Source organism: Sebastes fasciatus, chromosome 14, assembly GCF_043250625.1.
Source record: "Sebastes fasciatus isolate fSebFas1 chromosome 14, fSebFas1.pri, whole genome shotgun sequence".
Classification (NCBI taxonomy): Eukaryota; Metazoa; Chordata; class Actinopteri; order Perciformes; family Sebastidae; genus Sebastes; species Sebastes fasciatus.
In genome coordinates this window covers 19,413,561-19,432,937 of record NC_133808.1, presented here as the reverse complement: position 1 = coordinate 19,432,937, position 19,377 = coordinate 19,413,561, and the positions used below count along the sequence as shown (strand labels likewise).

At 40.4% G+C, this 19,377-nt stretch overlaps 1 protein-coding gene across 2 annotated transcripts; it reads right to left on the bottom strand.

The window, feature by feature from the left end:
• Positions 1 to 5,382: 5,382 nt before the first annotated feature.
• On the bottom strand, positions 5,383 to 19,025 carry LOC141782789 (E3 ubiquitin-protein ligase MARCHF4-like). 2 transcript variants are annotated; one of them, XM_074659520.1, is made up of 5 exons: positions 18,294 to 19,025; positions 17,264 to 17,743; positions 8,853 to 9,008; positions 7,997 to 8,189; positions 5,383 to 5,983 (listed from the first exon to the last, which is right to left on the bottom strand). In XM_074659520.1, the coding sequence occupies exons 2-5, from the start codon at positions 17,699 to 17,701 to the stop codon at positions 5,562 to 5,564; spliced, it is 1,209 nt and encodes a 402-aa protein (XP_074515621.1). In that variant the 5' UTR covers positions 17,702 to 17,743; positions 18,294 to 19,025; the 3' UTR covers positions 5,383 to 5,561. The 2 variants fall into 2 exon arrangements, with proteins under 2 accessions (XP_074515621.1, XP_074515620.1); XM_074659519.1 differs by having other exon boundaries at positions 17,264 to 17,947; positions 18,294 to 19,022.
• Positions 19,026 to 19,377: the final 352 nt, after the last annotated feature.

Below are 19,377 nucleotides of genomic sequence, written 5' to 3'. Positions count from 1 at the left end.
AGTATTCACTGCCCTCTAGTGGACACTGTGAAGAACTGTAACGTTGAATTAGTCAAGTTAGCGTCAATGCAGCCATGTCAACATACGTATTATACGATGTGAAATTACATGACTTAGGGCTTTACATTCTTGTATAACAAAGTATACATTGGAAATACAGATACTATTAAATATAAATGTCTTATTGATACCTCTAATGAATATAATCAAACAATATAAAATCAGGCGTTTCAATGCCCTCCAGTTGTCACAGGTAGGAACTGCATCATAAGATTTGTCAAGCCAGCGCCATTGTAGACTTTAGTTGGAATAATGCAGTTATCAGTACTGATTATATTCTTTAGAGGTATCAATAAGACAAGCACATGTTCATAATAGTATATGTATTTCTAAGGTATACTTAATCATTAAACAATATAACGCCCTGCATCATGTAGTGTGCAGTGTAAGTATGTTAACATGGCTGCAATAAATACACAGGTCATCTCTTTGCTTTGTACAACTGGTGAGCATTTTGTTTTGCCTTTTACCTTAGATTTAACAGCAGTGACATATTGTTAACTAAGTATTTTGGATATTTTTGGATGTAAAATATCTGAATCTACAAAGTAAGCACCGTAGCTACGAATGAGGAAACTGAGTTCATGACCTTTGTGTTTTTCTTTGTGTTTTTCTGTGGGGGGTATTGAAGGAGGAAGTTCTCTGAGTTACTTTCCACCAGTAGTGATGCCTAAACTGTATATCTTAATGGAGAACCCGGAGAAACCCCACGCTAACAAGGGAAGAACATGCAACCTCAATTCAGAAGGGCTGCAAGCCGGGTCTGAACCTGAGAGCCTCTCGCTGCGAGGCAGCACACCACTGTGGTTTCACAGACAAGCAAAATCTATCACATTACAGTGAGCAGTGTGGCCTCTATGCTCTACTGTTTACAGAGACATGCATTATGTCATACAGAATTACCCAAGACAATAAAATCCTGCTTTTAGTCGCAATTGCATTATTGAAATCAGAATATAAGGAAATATTGAAAGTGCATACTAAGAGTTGCCTGTAAATCTCAGATTTAGCCACTTTATATGAAGCGTGTTGTGCACCAGTGAGCCACCAGGGGGAGAACACAAGCTACAAAAACATGAGAATCATTTCTATTACTGATGATCTTTTTTGACAACTGAAGTACAGACTGCCCTTCATCTTTACAATTGGTTCCTCGCTTGTAAAAGTCTAATACTACTTGATAGAGGATCCCAGATAAAGTAATGACTATAATGGTTTCAGATTTAAAATCTCTCAATGCAGTGGCACAGTTAGTCTCGTCATCTCACACCAAGTCTTCCTGTGTGTGTAGGTTTCCTCCCACAGTCTAAAAACATGCAGATGAGTTGAACTGCAACCTCTGAATTGCCCCTATTTTTGTTTTTCTGTGCCTCAGGCTTCAGCATCCCCCTGACTCTGAACAGGTATAAGTGCATAAAGAAAAGGGACGGATGTATGTGTCTGCATTCAAAAAGAAAGCTACCTCTCCTGCAATTTCTCCCGGCATTGTCACTGCTTCCAGCTGTCATTTCATCTCACCTCAACAAAAAATGAATCAACAACGCTCCTTTTCATTTTCAGAGGCGGGAGAAGTTGCAGGGAGTGAATGCGGTGCTTTCTGCCCGTCTGATTCAGACTTCAGATGACCTGCTTCAATAACACATTAGCTGTATGCAATTTACCCAGTTTCAAAGGTCCAGTGTTGTATGTAGTCTGCAAAAAATCCTTTTTGGGTCAATTTTCTGCAGATGAAAGCAATGCGTACAATGGATTCATTACAACCAACCAGGAGCAAGACAAGTCGTCTGAAATCACTGCTTCGTATGAGTTTCACACATTCACGCTCTGCAAAGTGCCTCAATTATTTGCTTTTGCAGAGACGTTAGGAGCATTAAAAGCTTTTACATTTGATAGAAAATCTGATTGATGAGTTTCATGAAATACTTATTGTTAAGCGAAAATGTTCAAAACTGCCATATTATGTTAGGGCTGTACATCGATAAAAAAATAGTTAATCGTGATTAATCACGCATTTTTTTATCTGTTCAAAATGTACCTTAAAGAGAGATTTGTCAAGTATTTAATACTCTTATCAACATGGGAGTTGGTCAAGCGGTCAAGGGACCCCTTTGAAAATGGCCATGCCAGTTTTTCCTCGCCAAAATTTTGCATAAGATTGGAGCGTTATTTAACCTCTTTCCCAACAAGCTAGTATGACACGGTTGGTATCAATTGATTCTTTAGGTTTTCTAATTTCATATGATGCCAGTATCAAAACTGAGCCCGCTACTACCTAAAAATCGCAAGTTGCGTTAATGCGTTAAAGGAATTAGTGCCATTAAAACGAATTTGCATTAACGTGTTATTATCGCGTTGACAGCCCTAATAAAAATATTATTTTCTGATGGGAGAATAGTGTTGAGGTTATCAAGTGATTAAATGAAACATGGAAACTATTATGAAATGTAAAGCACTCCTTGAAGGTGTATTGATTAAGTAAGTGATAATGTACAGAGAGCCGGTCATTGTTGTGAAATAAACCCCGACTGACAGTCTTGCTTTGCCCTAAAGGGGTATATTTCACAAAAATTACCAGCCAGCTGTACACTATCCCACTTATTACACGGCTACTTACTTAAGAAATCAATAATTTGACACAAAAACGGTCCTCCAGAGTCTGACATTAGAACTGCGCCCATAGCAACGGTCTGTTATACATAGCAACGGTCTGCTATAAAGAAATAACAGACTGTAGAACGCCGTGATTGACCAATAAGAATCGAGTATTCAACAAAGCCGTGTAATAAAAAGAGATAACTTTAAATTGAAAATACAGCTTTAAAAGTGCGTCTTCACACTCCGTGCTCCAACATGTTATTTCCAAAGCATGAAACAGATATGATCTCAACATATGCAAATGAGCGCAGTTAAATATTAAAACAGCAAACACCATGTTAACCCTGAAAGAGAACATCCAGGTAATAAATCCCTGTGCATTTGGTTGTTTTGTGAGTTTTATCAAAGCTACGTGTGAGTTCAAAGAGACAAGGTGTGAAGAGATCTGAGGCAAGCAGATTCACGGTGAACTCTCTGCAACCTCCTCAGCTCTTTGCAAGCTGGTTCTATACAGCAGCTCCCACCCATCGATATCAGCACTTCATGGCTTAAATAATTCAGCAGAAAATCACGGCGCTACCTGATTCTCTGCAGATACTGTACTCCTGGCATTTGATTATGATGAGGAGCAGCAGAGAAAAAAGCAAATCTACCAGGTAACACGGAGATTCAATAGGAGGGAAAGGCTAAACAGAAAGCAGGTAATACACCTCATGATTATGCCGTTTTCCTTCAATTCAGCACTAAAATTCTCAGGTTAAGTGTTATATTGATAAGACAAGGTTACAGTGTACTACTGCATTGCACGAAAGACTACAGGAATAAAAATAAATTGCATGACATTAAGCTCCTCACTCATATCAGATGTATTTTTAAGCTAATGATGTGTTTTAATGTAATGCATGTTGGAAAAGGCTCAAAGGCATCTGAGGCAGAGCCCCTGAAAAATGTTTCACACTATGATCAGCTTTGGGCTTTTTGCTTGTAATGGATAATATTAGCATTTTTGTATGAGACTGCATCTAAATGAGAGGCTGTAGAGTAATGAACAGTGTCTATCCCTGCACAGCATCAGTGTCAGTCTGTTGAAGTAGAGGAAAAAATGGTTAACAGCAATAACCCCCAACCTCCCCCCATCTCCGCCCTGCTATGAGCATGTTGTGTGTGTCTCTTCCCTCCTACAACATGCTTTAGAGATCTAGTATCCCCTGGGATGAAACTGATCTTCCATGGACATGAAACAAGAGCTGTGGAGAAATATCAAAGAGCATATCTGAATCTGGGAGCCAAGAGATGAGGAAATCACCGGCTTTGTGAGCCAAATGTGAACATGAATATGGGTCTAATGGACTGCAAGTGACACCACTGCTTTTGGAGCAGAAACATGTTTTGACGCGTGGAGATACCGGCAGAAGCAGTTAAGCGAACTAGCTAATGACTGTCCTTTTAGTGTAGTTTTCTCCCCATTATTGTACGGATGGATGGTACACTGTAAAAAGGCACCATTTTGAGAAAAGGTGACACATTGTGCTCCGAAAAGAGCAAATGCATTTCTCAAAACTCAACGAAATCACATAATGGAGGCTGGAAAGAAAATGCCGGAACAAGAAAAGTGCACATTGAAGACAAAGTAGAAAACAGTGTATCAAACCGGCATTGATTTAACAGGGTAAAATAACGTTTACAAATTAGTTCAGGTTCTCTGTTTACTGCTCCATATCTTGCCTGTCATTTACAGGGTTGCTTTCATATTACTTGAGGCCCCGGGGCTACGGACGTTTTGGAGGCCGTCCCATCTCTTCACAGTATGCCACGGCGACTTTAATTCAGAACCATCAATGGACAGCGACAAATATTAAATGGAGTGCCCTAATAATCAGCAAACAGAACATGAAAGTCATCATTATAAGACAATACATCAACACAAAGTTAGGTTACTGAGCCAAGTAGTCCTGTGTGCACAGCGGCAACACAAGAAGATCTTTTCAATTAAAAACCCACAAACATCACAGGCAAAGAGACGCTATAGATTAGGGGTGGGGGTTTGGGGGTCCTTACCCAAGAACATTTGAAGGTTTTAACTTAAAATTATGCAATTTTGTGTGCCAAGTGTGTAGGAGAACTACGATGAAAGGCTCTCTCAAGAGCCAGTGTTTGGTTTGTCTGTTCTGGGCTACTGTAGAAACATGGCGGAGCAACACGGCGGACTCCGTGAGGAGGACTATGTAGATATAAACGGCTCATTCTAAGCTAACGAAAACACAACAATTCTTAGTTTCAGTTGATTATACACTAAAGAAAACATTCTTATTAATATTATATTCCATTTCTATTAATAGATCCCCCGAAATGCTACACACCGTTCCTTTAAATGAAAAAAATGCTAAATTTTTCTCCTAATTGTCACTAATTATCATTTCTTTTTACAGGTTTTCTATTGTAAAAATGAATTTAGAGAAAGTTCTTTCTACCGTTATTTTCAGATTATTGATATTAAATACAGACAGATTTTCAGGTAAAAATGTTTTAGTGAAGATAATCTAAGCTGGAGATTTCAACACAGAGCTGGCTGAGGTGTCACCTGAGATGTGATTGAAAGCTCTCAATCAATAGTAAGGGGACCCTTGAGCTTAGATTCTCTTCACCATATATCAGGAATGAACATCTATGCACATGTTAGCAAATATCCTTTACGCCAAATATCTAAAATAACAATTTTCCAACCAATTCTGCAAATCAAACAACTTTGACTTTTATTCAATCCATGTAAGGACATCAGAGAAGCATTTGAAACAAACAAGAACATGGTATTAATCCAGTGCAGTTAAGATATGACTTTTTTTTTCAACTGTCAGCTGGTTCATAAATGTTTTACCTCCATGTGAGATAAGGCCTCAACTGTCTCCTCAGACCGTGGTGACTCTCATGACCAGCTCTCGTGTGCTATTGCTGGGTTGGCTGCGGGCCTCCGGCTGCCTGAGGTGGCTGAGGAGGTGGAGGATGTTGTAGGGACAGTGTTGGTCCGGCACTGCGCTGCCGCTGTTGGGGTCCACTTGTGTTCCCAGTCCTCCTGCGGCCGTCACCGAGGTCGTAGAAGTGGAGCCGTCGGCTGTGGAGGCTATCACCATCAGCGACGAAGTGGAGGTGGACACTCCTACCCCAGTCTGATAACCTGGGCTGGGCTGAGACAGAGTCCTGTCCACGGTGTTGTTCTTCAGGTCATCGCAGTCCATAGACTTACTATAATTCAGTACCTTCCACTGCTGGTTCACGGCCTGCCAGCGGTGGAAGATACGAAACACAGAAGGTCCCTCGTGGACGATTAGTGCTGTGGAGATCAGAGCATCAATTAGACAATGTCACTGTCGGGCAGCAGTCTTAATGACACCGCACAGTGATATATATCTCTGCAGTGGTACACTCACTGTGTTAAAGCCTGCAGGAAGTATTAGCTGTGGGAATAGCGGAACAAAACAACTCATCTTTAAAGAATCTCACCACTACCCTGCCTGAGATATATTTATTTCTTAGAAAAATTGTAGACATGGCACAATTTACGACACAGCAGTACTCACCACTTTTGGATTTAGGTTAGCAAAAATGATGCATCTGTTCTCTGGGGTTGTTCGATAACATCTTATCAAGGTTTAAAATTGCTTATTGATTCATGCTCATTGAACTCAGTATCTGGAAAATTGAAATCAATCAGTAACAAGAGATGGTTGGATTTCACTGCATTTTTTTTTCTCATTTTAAAGTCATGTAGAGGGAAATACTGTATGAATGGGATGTTTTGTACCATCATCATAAAGCTATAATGTCTTTTATTACAGTTATGGTACAATATTACCCTCTGATGTAAGAAGTTAAATACCGCTCTCTGCCGCAGCAGTCTGCTAAAATTGGACACTTAATAACTCCCAACCTCTTCTATATTTACAGAGTTTATAGATACAATCCTGTCTCTCTTCTTCAGCTCTGCTTCTCTCCCACTCCACTTTGTGGATATGTGAAAGTCAGGTCTTTGTGTCTGCCAGGTGACAAGTTAATCTCTGTAAAGTGCAGAGTTAATGACTTCACAGTCAATCCTCGCCACCAAACCGGAGACAATCAATCTCCTCTTCCTCTTATCCTGCTGTCTACTGCAGTGGCAGTTAGAGTTTTCTTAATGTGAAATGCCATCACACAGTGATCCAAAAGAGCTCCGGAGGGAGACGCTAAATCACGAGTAAGGGTAAGCCAATCAGAGGCAGAGTAGTACGGGAGTGCGTTCACCATAACAGGAAAAACATATCACGAGAATGACAGCAGGCTTAAAGGAGCAATATGTGGCACTGACAGCTAGCATTTAAAATGGGTACTGCAGTCCAAATTCAAAACATCGGAGCTGTTGTCCGTCCGCTCCTCCGGTGTGACTGATAGCAGTTTTGTTAGCTTGCTTCTATGGCTGCAGAAGGCTGTTTGCGTGCCAATTTGTTTTTATATGTGGCTACGGGGTGTTGAAATGGGGAGTGGACGGAATCATACCGGCCGAAACAAAAACAGACATTCTGGACCAGAATGGAGATTTCAAAGGAGAACATACTGGCTGTAGCATTGTTGTCAGAGAAGCCTGTATAGCCAGTATAGTATGTTTCCTTAATCTCTGAGGACCTGTAATGGTCATTTTATGATTTATTACAGTAAATATGTTGCATATTGGTCCTTTAAAGGGGATGCTACAAGTTTGAATTTGGACACTTATCCAAATCCAGAAGACGGTTAAAAATTCTTCGATGCACCTTTTTTTTTCTGTTGTATGATATCAGCGCACGATGGTCGTCAAAGATTGCCTGAATTTGGCGTTGCAGTTTTTTATAATAGAGTGAAACATATTTTAATATATACCATGTAAAGCACTAAAGTTGCTGCAAAAACTGAATGTTCGAAAGTTTAATTTATGTTTAATTAATCAAGTAAGCTTTGTCTGAGCACTTTAATATACTAACTGTAATATAGCGAATAGTACAAATATATTAATAAAAGTGGCCAAGCAACCATGTGTGCAATACAAATATAAGCCAGAATAACATGGAAATACTCCACACATTCATATTGATATGAAGTAATATTGATTGTCAATAGTGTAAACTGTTCACGCCACAGCCGGCGGGAATAATTATAGACTCTACTGAAAACCTTTGACGTTATGTTTGCTTTGCCTGCTGAATACATAATGTACCCGACTGGACACACTAAATATCATTCTCAGTCTTGAAATGCAAACATCAATTCCAAGAGGAATTATGAGGATTCAATAATATTAACAAGTAATAAACCAATGTGAAATCTAGCTCCTCACCGATGCAGACGATATCCATGAAGCCGTACATGCCGTAGCAGATCTGGAAAAGCAGATCTTGTCGCTGCCAGCGGGCTGACGGGCTGAAAGACGACCACACCAGCCAGGAGATACTGGCCATCAGGAACAGGGAGCCCAAGATGGCAGCTGCTATCTGCACTTTCTCTATCACTGTCAAGGAAATGGCCTGCCACTGCAGGAAGACACACACCACAGTACAGCTCTTTATACATTCACATTATAACTTAACCTGGCTGATAATCAGAAAACTTTTCCTCGAAAAGGGAATGCTGCCATGGGGAGGGAGACGGCAAGCAGGTATATATGCAAAACATTTGAATTATTTATATCTGTCATTTTGTTAAGCATTTCTATGTCCACTCACAAACGCCCCTATCATATCATCAAAGTCTAAAACTGAGAGACTGCTTTCATTTTTAGTTGAATTTCTCGGTTTATGATCGGAGTATAACTACAGCTGCAGTCAAGACAGCTTAATTCCTGAAAATGGTGTTTTGTCCCACATCAATTTTGATATGAAAACAAAAAATGCATCCAAATGAGTCCCAGAGGAGAAGGGCCGTGAGCTATCTACCCGTATGCTCATAATCCCCGACAATTCTCCTAATGACATGGCAAAACGTCAGGGCAAAACAGAAATTTTAGTACTCAGTGTTTTGAGTTTTTCATCTGACTACTAACTTGCCAAAACCTCCTTTTTCCAAGAACCTACAATATTGTGGTCATGATCGCCAACTTATAAATATTTTCACACACAGTGATAAAATCTTGGCTTCTCATCCAGCTCTTTTCCTGTTAAATGTCTACAGCGCTGCCCTTTACACCTACAGCTCACCTGCAGTGGGTTCTTGGTGCTGATGGCAATGACCTGATATTTGTAGTAGCAGAGCTCACAGGCCCAGGAACCTCTCTCGCTGATCCATTTGATGAGGCAGGGATGGTGGGTGCAGCGTACTGACCCATTGCACCGACACGGGCTCAGGAGCTCACCCTGTGGGAGAGAGTTCATCAATAACCAGGACAAGAGTTTTTCATAATTCAGTTCATTTAAATGCATTCCTATTTTTACTTTCAGTGGATATCTTGTTCAGACAATCTGTGCTGCTGCTGAAGGAACATGAATCTCACTACCTGTGCAGTGATGTGATGTAAATGAAGTCTTGCACTGATACTGGGTTAGATTTTTGGCTGTACCGCAGAGGGCCAGCCCTACAAATGTCAGTGAGTTACTGACTGATTGATGAAGTTAAACGATTGGTCGGCTGAGTGTTGGACTCTCCTCATTGGCTGTTGCTCTTTCAAAATGAAAAGGCGAGATTCAGCCGTGGCATAGCCTATTTCTCGCATAAAATGTTTTCAGAAGTAGATTTTGGTGGATTGTTTAGATGGAATAACAGAAAGTTTACGAGCAGGCCGCCGTGTTGTTTCCTGTTTGAAACGGCAAGCAGAAAACCAGGGACCAATCAGGTGCATTCAATGATAGAGTACATCACCGCTTGAACGACCAGTTGAGTGGAGCAGCGCGTCATCTGGTGTCCTCGCCGGACCTGGTGGACATGTACCGCTGGATTTAACATTATAGACCATTGACTATTTGTATAACAATTTTGCCACAAATTAATAGAATGACCATACACGGTCCAGCCATATACTCGGTTTTGACCAAATCTTGTTCAGTAGAAGCATACTGAACGCAACGAACTGCCGCACACACCAACAAGAAGAAAATTGCTAAACTTTTCTGCCTCATAATACTGGACTCGACCTTAAGAGCTGCCTAAGTAGTGCTTTGTGATTCATAAGAAATATCTCCCTGTAACAATCATTGACCGGCTGATAATCCTTTGTTTTCTCATCGTATTTACTCCCCACAGAGAACCCTTTAACATGCAGTGTACTGCAGGTTACACTATACATACATTTATATTTCTTTTCAGTTCTTTGTGCTGGCTTATTGATTTTCTGAGAGCTTTGCATGCAGTCAGGCAAGCATGCACACACACACACAGAGAGAAAGAGAGAGAGTACACAGCACTGCGCAGTTATATTATAGCGGAACACCAGTTCAGGTGTGAAATGAAAGAGCTTTGCCTCACACAAAGTTGACAGGCAAAATGCTTGATTACTAGTACAGTTGAAAGGTAGAGGATTAGTCACTGAGGCTTTTATCAAAGAGCAAAGCCCAACAAAGCTGCAAAATACTGCCCTAAATGTACACTGTTACTGCAGCTGTCACATATACATATTCCTTTGTAGTTGTAAATATGGGAACTTCAGAAGAAATATAGAAAAAACACACTTAATTTTCTCTTTTACTCTTCCTTCCTTCACTTTCTGCTCTCAGTGCCTCCCTTCTCTGTCTGGACCTGATCTTTCTTAAAGGGAAAATATATAATCTTGTGTCTGGCTGTCCTGCATTTATCTAGTATTCATTTGGTATAGTTAATGTGAAAAGATATGGTTACTTGTCATACTGGTCATCTTGAAATGACTGAGCCCAGTCAGTCAGTCAGTCAGTCAGTCAGTCAGTCAGTCAGTCAGTCAGTCAGTCAGTCAGTCAGTCAGTCAGTCAGTCAGGATGTTAGTATAATTTCAAGTCCCCTACGTCAGCCTGGTGACTACATATGACTGATTTCACTGAAAGGCAGATGTACTATTCTTGTTTGGTGCGGTTAACCTCTTGGCTGCAGTAGACAAGATCTTAAAGAGATAGTTTAAGTATCTGAAAGAAAACCAGACCTTCACTTCAGCACCTCAGAAGTTGGAGTAAAGATCTGTTTTAGAAGCATTTGAGCAGGGCAATACCATCAATTTACTCCTGAAGAGGTGCTCAGCGGTAGACTTGTGAACTCTTGAACCATGTGAATATTAAGCAAAGCGTTGCTGAAAAGGAGCATTTCACCGCTGTCAGGTGAAAGAGATTTAGCACCCTTATCTTTAACTTGACCAACATGTTTTTTCAGCTTCTCCGGTGGGGCTTGACAGGTTTTCAAATAAACCATTCTGCACTCTGAAACCCATCAGCTAAAGTGATAATTAGAAATTCACTAAATTTGGCATCATGAGGTTTTCACTTAGCAGCAATATGTGCTCAGCCTAACCAGCCATTATTCTTATGTCGTATTCAGGCCGAGGAACAAATGAGAGATTTATAATCTCTCACCCTGGGCCCCAAGATCATTAAAATACATTACTGGCCTTGTCATATTGGATATAGATGATAACCCAAAAGATGTAGGCCTGCCACCCTGACCTGCAGTTAAAGATACTTGGATCTATAAAATTCAAAGCAGCACCTTCTTGTATAGATGTTTTAATCTTAATGGGACTGAACAAAGACTGTAGTGAATGAAAAAATAAATTAGCCAACCCTCTCTGCTGCAAGAAAGCTGTCCACCTTTCTAAGCTGAGGCATTCAATTCCTAAGCCAAGGTATTGTTAATTCAATATTAAATACCCCCTGTCCCCGTCTGCCATGAACATGGCATAAAGACGGTGGGAAGAAATGCAAAACGCAGTGAGTTTCCAAATTATTTCTCCTCTGCATCGTTGTGCTGACATCTCTGACAGACGGAGCAGCACCCTGGTCGAGGAGAAGGGAGGGAAAAGCAGGGAGTTAGAGGAGAAAAGGCCCATCTACAGATGGCCAGGGTGGGAGTGTATTGGCAGGAGCACCAGAACACTTCTGCCGTGTCCAGTGGGACTCAGACCGCTCACTGTGACTGGCCTGATTGCAGCCAAGAGCTGAAACCTAGATCACTCCGGCACAACTGAGGCTGGAGAGAGAGCAAGAGAGACTGATAACAAATGTGGCATTACTGCCCACACATACAGAAAGTGATAACTAAATGTCCTTTTGTTGATCAAACAGCAATGATCATTCAAAAAAAAAAAACACACAATAGAACAATGTATTAAAAAGATGATAGGTCTGATAGCTTTGGCCGTGTTATTCCATTTCTCCGTGCTGCATGATCCTAAAAACATCTTAATGCACCTAATTTTCTCATTATAAAATTGGATCCACTCCCAATGTATATAATGACATGAAACTAAATTAGAGATGGCTATTTACATTTCTTAAGGGTCTGGAATCGATGCAAGTGAACTCTATTAACTCTAGGCGAAGGGAAATTGTGGTATAATAAACTAGCTCCCAATGACATTCAGGCCACAAGCTTGACCTTTAATAAGTACCTGCAATACTGCAGGCATTTGAAAAGCTTTAACCATATTCAACAAGTCAGAGGGAAAAGAATAACTGAAAGATTAAATTAAAGGTCATTTTATTTCACATTTATTTACCTGTAATGACTGGTCACTCATTGCTTATTTTACAGGAATCATTAAGCCTACAGTGACAGCTAATGGCTCTTTAAAAGTAACAGTCGGTTTGTACGTTTGTGCTATTGTGTGACTTTTGTGAAACCGAAATAACCAAAGTCACACAATAACACACACACAAGCTAACCAACCAAGGCAGCGGTAGACCAGCAACCCACATTTTCTGCAACGTAAAATTACAGGTTTTTTTCAATGGAGTCTGGTGGCTTTGGTGAGAACATAGATGGATACAACGGCTTCCGTTCCCCGCCGGAAAGGGCTGTCTGACGGCAAGGTAAAGCAGTGAAAATATTCTAAATATAGCACACACTTAAACGTTTTTTTTTGATGGGCCTTTCTTTTAGGTGGCTAAAATACGTTTTGCTGCCGGCCCCGTCCATAGCCGTACATTGCTTTGCTTCCGTGCTGTAACTCCTGTCTGCTTCTCCAAGTTGGAGACTTGCTGACCGTCGTCTACTGTAGGTAATACACTCGCTGACTCGCTGATAAGTACCTCATACAACCCCACTTCAAAACACCCGAACTATCCCTTTAAGTTTATGAATTCACAGCGCCTGCCTAGACCCATTGCCAAACAAATGGCAGAGGAACCGTCTTATGTACATATGATGGAGTACAGAGAGCGTAATGCCTCGGCACCGTGGGACTATATAGAAAGAATGATGCTAACTTGACCCCTCAAGGCTTCTCATTGTGTCTCAGAAAAACACGCTGTGTGAGTGCATCATCTGCGTTATGATTTAGGAGGGAAAGCCAACATTTTTTCTAAGCAGCAGGGACTCACATATTCTCAACATGCACCTGAAGTGAGGACAGGACAGTAGAAGCATCGGCCCCAAAGGGCACTTCAATGTAATAGTGCATGACATTTCAGGAAAAGGATCCCTCACACGCAGATATATCCCATTACTTTTCATTCTTTGTATATTACTTTTTATAAGTTTGTGCACTACATGACCATTTCCGAAAAATCTCTATGATCTGAAGATATAGCAGAGAAATTGCTTATGCTTTGAAGGACGAGGTCGGGTCAAGTCTGAAAGCACAATCTTGAATGAAGTAAACACTCCATACAAGCAAACCAGAGCCCCCTGTAAAGCTTCTCGCTGACCTTTAGCTGAATAGAACCGATAATGGATTGAATATGTCTCAGGTTAGCTGTATATAAAAGAATACATGAATAACCTGGGGTATTGAGGTAAAAGATTCATGCATTTGTGACATTGACTCAGCTGTTTATTACATTGTTTGTGTCTGGGAATGTAATTTAACTCCAACAGAAGTAGTCTAGCTTAAAGTATTTGGTCAAGGTTTCTTAAAAGAAAACTCACGTCACTGAAAGAGTTATTGGTCTCTGGAATCATTCCTTCACCCTGAAGATATCCTCTCATTGTGTGAATATAATGTAGGTGATGGGAGACAAAACACACAATTTTTTGTTTGGTGCTATCAAGTGGGTATTATCCAAATAAAAATTCATAGTAAAGTATGTCGAAAAATGGCATAAAAAGTAATAGCATGTCTAAAAAAGTCATGAAAAAAAGTCATAGTATAGTATGTCATAAAAAGTCACAGTATGGTATTTCATAAAAGTCATAGTATAGTATGGCGAAAAATGTCGTAACAAATTCCTTATTTGTGTTTCCTCGTACAGTGTTTCCTTGGTGAATTGTTGTGAAGTAGTAGTAACATAAAGAGGGAATATCGTACTAAAAAGACTTTGGAAGATGACTTGATTTTGCTTGACTGCTGAAGGAATAGCTTCATGGCCAGTATGGGCGAAGAGGAATGATTACAGTGACCAATATCTTTCAATGGGCATGCAATATCATATCACATATTGTATTAAGACAGATTTGGAAAGAAAGATGCAAATCTATCCTAAAAAACAGCAGGACTTTGGTTGTGAATCAGAAAGGGCACCTCAAAGAAAATGGCACCAAAAACACTGACAGAAATTCGATTACACAGACTTATTACATCGTTCGGTGTCATATTAAATCAGAGTACAATCATTTTTCAATGGTTGCCTGTGTCAGACACTCAAGGCCCTTCTCTAGTGGGATGCTTGAGGAGAGCAATGTCTCTCGCTCCCTTCTTTACTCCGTCTTGAGTATCTCAGCCTTGGGGATGGAAGTGTTTTTGAGGTGGATTGTCAGATCAGATACTGGCTGCCTCGGTGTATGTGACATCCTGGAGGCTACGGGAGAACAGAGGATAACTAATGTGCCCACTGCCTCTATCACACAGTGACACACGGACAGTCAACTCATCTCTTTTCAAATGGAGCCTCATTCTCCTTGTACCCCATTTACACCTCAGCAGATCCATATCTCGACTTCACCCAAACCAACAGCAGAGCTGACAGGAAAAGGAAGGCCGGTGATAGATAAGAACTTGCATAATGATAAGACGGCATGAAATCAAGTGCTATTGACTAGCTGCAATGTCTCGAGGAAGCGTCGATGGGATGAGTTGGAGGAGGCCATGGGAAACACTGCAAATTTCGAAGGCGCTACTTTGTATGCACTGCAGAGTGTGCTGACTATCTGGAGTTTTAAAAAAAACAAAACAAGGATGAGGCGTTGTCTTCCAATGCCACAACTAGACCCTATGTCAGTAATAATTACAAAGTCTGTGCTCAGAGGTGGAATGATGCACAGAATTGCTGTTGGAGTAATTAGTTGATGAAACATAAAGAGATTATATACACAGCGCAATGACCATGAAATGATATGGTAAATCTGCTGCTTGGACAAATAAAAAGCAACCACGACTACAGACTGATGGATAAAAAAACTTATGTTCTACACCTCAGTTATCTTGCGTTACACTTTTTGTAACCTCCCTACCTCCATTACCAATTGGTGAGGTGTGACATATTCGTCAATGTGGTCTCAAAGGCTCTGTCAAACAGTGTAACTAATGTGTCTGCAAATTGCTAAGTGCTTGCTTCTCTGATATAATTTAATATTATTTATTGCGACACACCTTAGCCCTCTTCTTTCAGATTTTTCCCCTACTGATTGATGTAGTGTGACATTATCATCAATATGGCCGCAAAGACGGAGGCACGCAGTGTGAAGGCTCTTCCCTCCTGTTCTGTGCACATAATTCTTCTTTTTTTTTTTTTTAAGCTGTTTCCAGGTGGTGCATGTGAGCAGCAGAGAGAGTGGTATTATATGCTTTTTTCATGCATGTAATGCTTCGATGTGAATTCACAGTGTTTGGCTATAATGGCGTTGTTACTGCATCTCTGTGTATTCTCCACACTTGTCAACCATGGGGACAAGGTCTTTCATTATCCTCCCACTGCTACAGCGGTCTTTTTAAGCCACGCAAAACAAAAGGATGAGTGCTGGATGCAGTGGGATCCCTGCTCAGAGGACTCTCAGACTGTGTGAATGCCCTAATAAGACACTGGGAGAGGGTTTTCTCACTGGAAAAAAAGCTTGACCACCATGTAATAGAAAGTCTGTATTTATCTAGGGGTGTAGGAAAATATCGATACATATGAGTATCGCAACATTATGTTGCACTATATTGTATTGATTCTCCAAAACACTATTGATTTTTATTAACCTCTTAAAACTCTGATCTCTCGATGGTTGTATCGGGCTCAGTTTTAAAGCTAGAGTGAAGTTACTGGTGTCATAAGAAACTAGAAAAATGATAATCACATGCAGTTTGGGGCAAAAATCATGCAGTTTTTTATTAACGCAGCATAAATGTCTTATTTTTGCCTATTCTAAAATGGTATATAATGGTGTGTTCTTTATACTATGACAGCTTTCCTAAAATTAAATAAAAGAAATCGCAATATATAACCTTGCTTACAGTATGGCAATATATAGAATTGTTACCCCTGTATCATGATGCGTATCGTATCGCCAGATTCTTGCCAATACACAGCCCTATAGGTAACAGAGACTCTGCCAGGAAGGGATGATTTTTGGATCTAAATGGTCACCTAGTCTGGTCTATACTTAACTTTATGCTCCTTGGAGAGCAACTAATTCCAACTAAATATAACAGATTTCGCAGTGAAGGTGTGTGTAGTAATTATGTCATGGATCACTTCCTACATGACATAAACATCTCAACCTGAGGCACCACAGGCCAGAGAGCATCTCCACTCACAGAGCACCTCTGGTTTCACAACAGCTTCTTCCCAGCTACAATAAGGACACAAATACCCCACTCCTCACCTCCATACCATTATTGACACACAGTACACCTGAACTGAATAGACTGTAATGCTATGCAATATGCTGCCTTCCTCTGTGTAATTGTCTGAAATATATTAATTATTTATTTTTTAAAATATTTTTATGAGAGTTACAAGTTATTTTAACATGGTCATGGAGCATATATACTGTATATTTGCAAATAAAACTCTTGAATCTTGAATCTTATTTTAACATTTAAACATTTATGGGTAACAACAGATTTCACTAAGACTTCACAGAGAAGGTGTGTGTAGTAATTATTCCATGGATCACTTCCTACATGACATAAATATCTGATTTTTGGATCTAAATGGTCACCTAGTCTTGTTTATTTTAGGAGCATTTGTTTTTTAGACCAAATAGACATGGTGACCAATATTGTTATTTATGTGTAAAAGTGTATATTTATTTTATGGCCTCAGTGCAATAGTAGCAAAGATTGCACTTTTGCAAAAGGTGAATACAGAGTAAGGACAATCCATATATTCATCTTGTCAGCTGTACAATGGAAATTAACTTTATGCTCCTTGGAGAGCAACTAATTCCAACTAAATATAACAGATTTCACAGAGAAGGTGTGTGTAGTAATTATGTCATGGATCACTTCCTACATGATATAAACATCTTATTTTAACATTCAAACATTTATGGGGTAAAAAACATCTTGACTCACGTATTCTGGTCCTTGGAAGCAGATCCTGCACAAGGGAGTCCTGAAGCCACTTTCCGAGTAGCTGGTGAGAGAGTACCTCTCCTCCAGCTTGCTCTTTGAGCAGTCATCGGAGGAGCTGCTGCAGCCTCGCAGGGCCGAGGACAGCTCTGCAGCATCCACCCAGCCAGGTCGCTCTCCTCCCGGTGGCCCGGTAGCCTCCTCTGCTGCTGCTGCAGGTGGTGGTGCAACCCGGTCTCCTGCCTGCTGCTGCTGCTGGTGGCTCCGCGTCAACGTGTTGTTGTTGTCCGGAACGGCGACGCCTGTTTCATGGCTTTGGACGCTCATGGGGGTCAGAGGAGGCAGCGGTGTCTGAGGTGCAGGTGGCCCGAGAAGGAGCACCCTCAGGTCACCCAGCAGGACGCAGCAGCGGCTCTTCAGCATGCCCTGGCTGCGCAGCATCTAGAGGCTGGATCCGGATACTCACAGCACCATGCAAAGGTGCTGGAAGACAACAGCATGCAGCATGGGATAGTGCAGGGGGTGCGTTTTCCAGTTGTGGGGTTTTAAAACAGCCTTTTAGTGATATATTCTAATCGAAAGTCTTTTTTTACTGTCTTCCCACGAGAATGTAAATCCAAAAGGCAAATAAATCCCATCGATGCAAACAAGTGTCTGAAGCCATTAAGTTCAATAAATTGAAACAAGCTAAAAGAGGAAAGCCAAATGTTAGATTGATGGGAATATGCATTCAAGTAATAAGGCTCAAGAGTCCACTGTCATTTCATGGCCTTAATGGTCTCTGCCTGCTTCTGTACAACATAAACTATCTAGACAGACTTCTCCCTCCAGATTCAGATTCACAGAGTGCACAAACCAAAATCTGCCTTTTGGTACAATGGACTGATGCAGACACAGACATAACAAGCGCTCATTCTTTACATATTCAGGAGACACATTTTTAAATCATCAGAGCTCAGATTATATGTCGATGTCTTTTCAAAAGCAAATCAAGTCTATCGATGGCGTGCCATGAAGCGAAATCTTGTCTTACCTGGCGAGCTATTGCTATACGACTCACAGTTTTTTTTTTCTCTCCTGCCAGACTGCAGGTCGCTGATAAGTCTGCGTGAAGCTTACATCCCCAATTATCGCATTTCCAAGCTTATTATGTTGAAATCCCCTCCGTTAAAATCCAACACGACTGTCGGACTGTCCTGCTCTGGGTGAAAGCATCCGTAGCCCCGGATCCTCCCGTGATCATTGGCTGCTGAATCGGTGCTGCAGCTTCAGCACCATGATTCCTGGGACAGCTCCCAGACGCCACACGTCACCACCGCACAGTGATGCAAGCAGCCAAGTCATACAACTGAGACATATAGGAATATATATGCATATAGGAAAAATGGTTGGTTACTACTTTTAACCTATCGTTATAGAAGGAAATATTAAGTTAAAGGTCACATTCATATTTTTTTTTTTCTTCCAAAGAAGGACATGTTTACTACACTGTTAAGAATTTCCCAGTAAAATAACAGTAAAGAACTGGCAAAAGGGTTGCCTTGATGTTACTGTAAAATTAACATTATTATACTGTCGCTGAAATTTACAGCTTTAAACTGTTAATGGAAAATACAGTTTGAACAGTTTTTTTTATTAATTTCACAGTATTTTACAGCTAATTTACTGTTTAAAGATACATTATATAGCTGTTTTCACCTTTCTTTTACATTATCTTACTGATTTGTTTTAATGCACTATTTAGGTTGTATTTTTTACATACATTTTAATAAACATTATTTTGTGCCTAGATGAATAGACTTATCAGGTTACATACATAGGAATAGTCACACTAAATACAATTAAAGGCACTTGTTAGGAAAAAGGCTATAATAGACTTGTTGACACTTTTCCCAAAATGTCTGTCTATATCTGGCTACAAGCACAGAATGCAAACCAGAACAACATGTGAGTGAAGAACAGAGCTAATTCACTGATTTTACAATCATGTACAATGTACAAGCCTCACATGTGCAGATCAGGTCCCAGATTCTGCATGAAACTGTTACTGATGATACTTTAGACAGTTGATCAGCAGTAAAGTGTTGTTTTTTAAGAATGCATTATAGTTCAGTTAA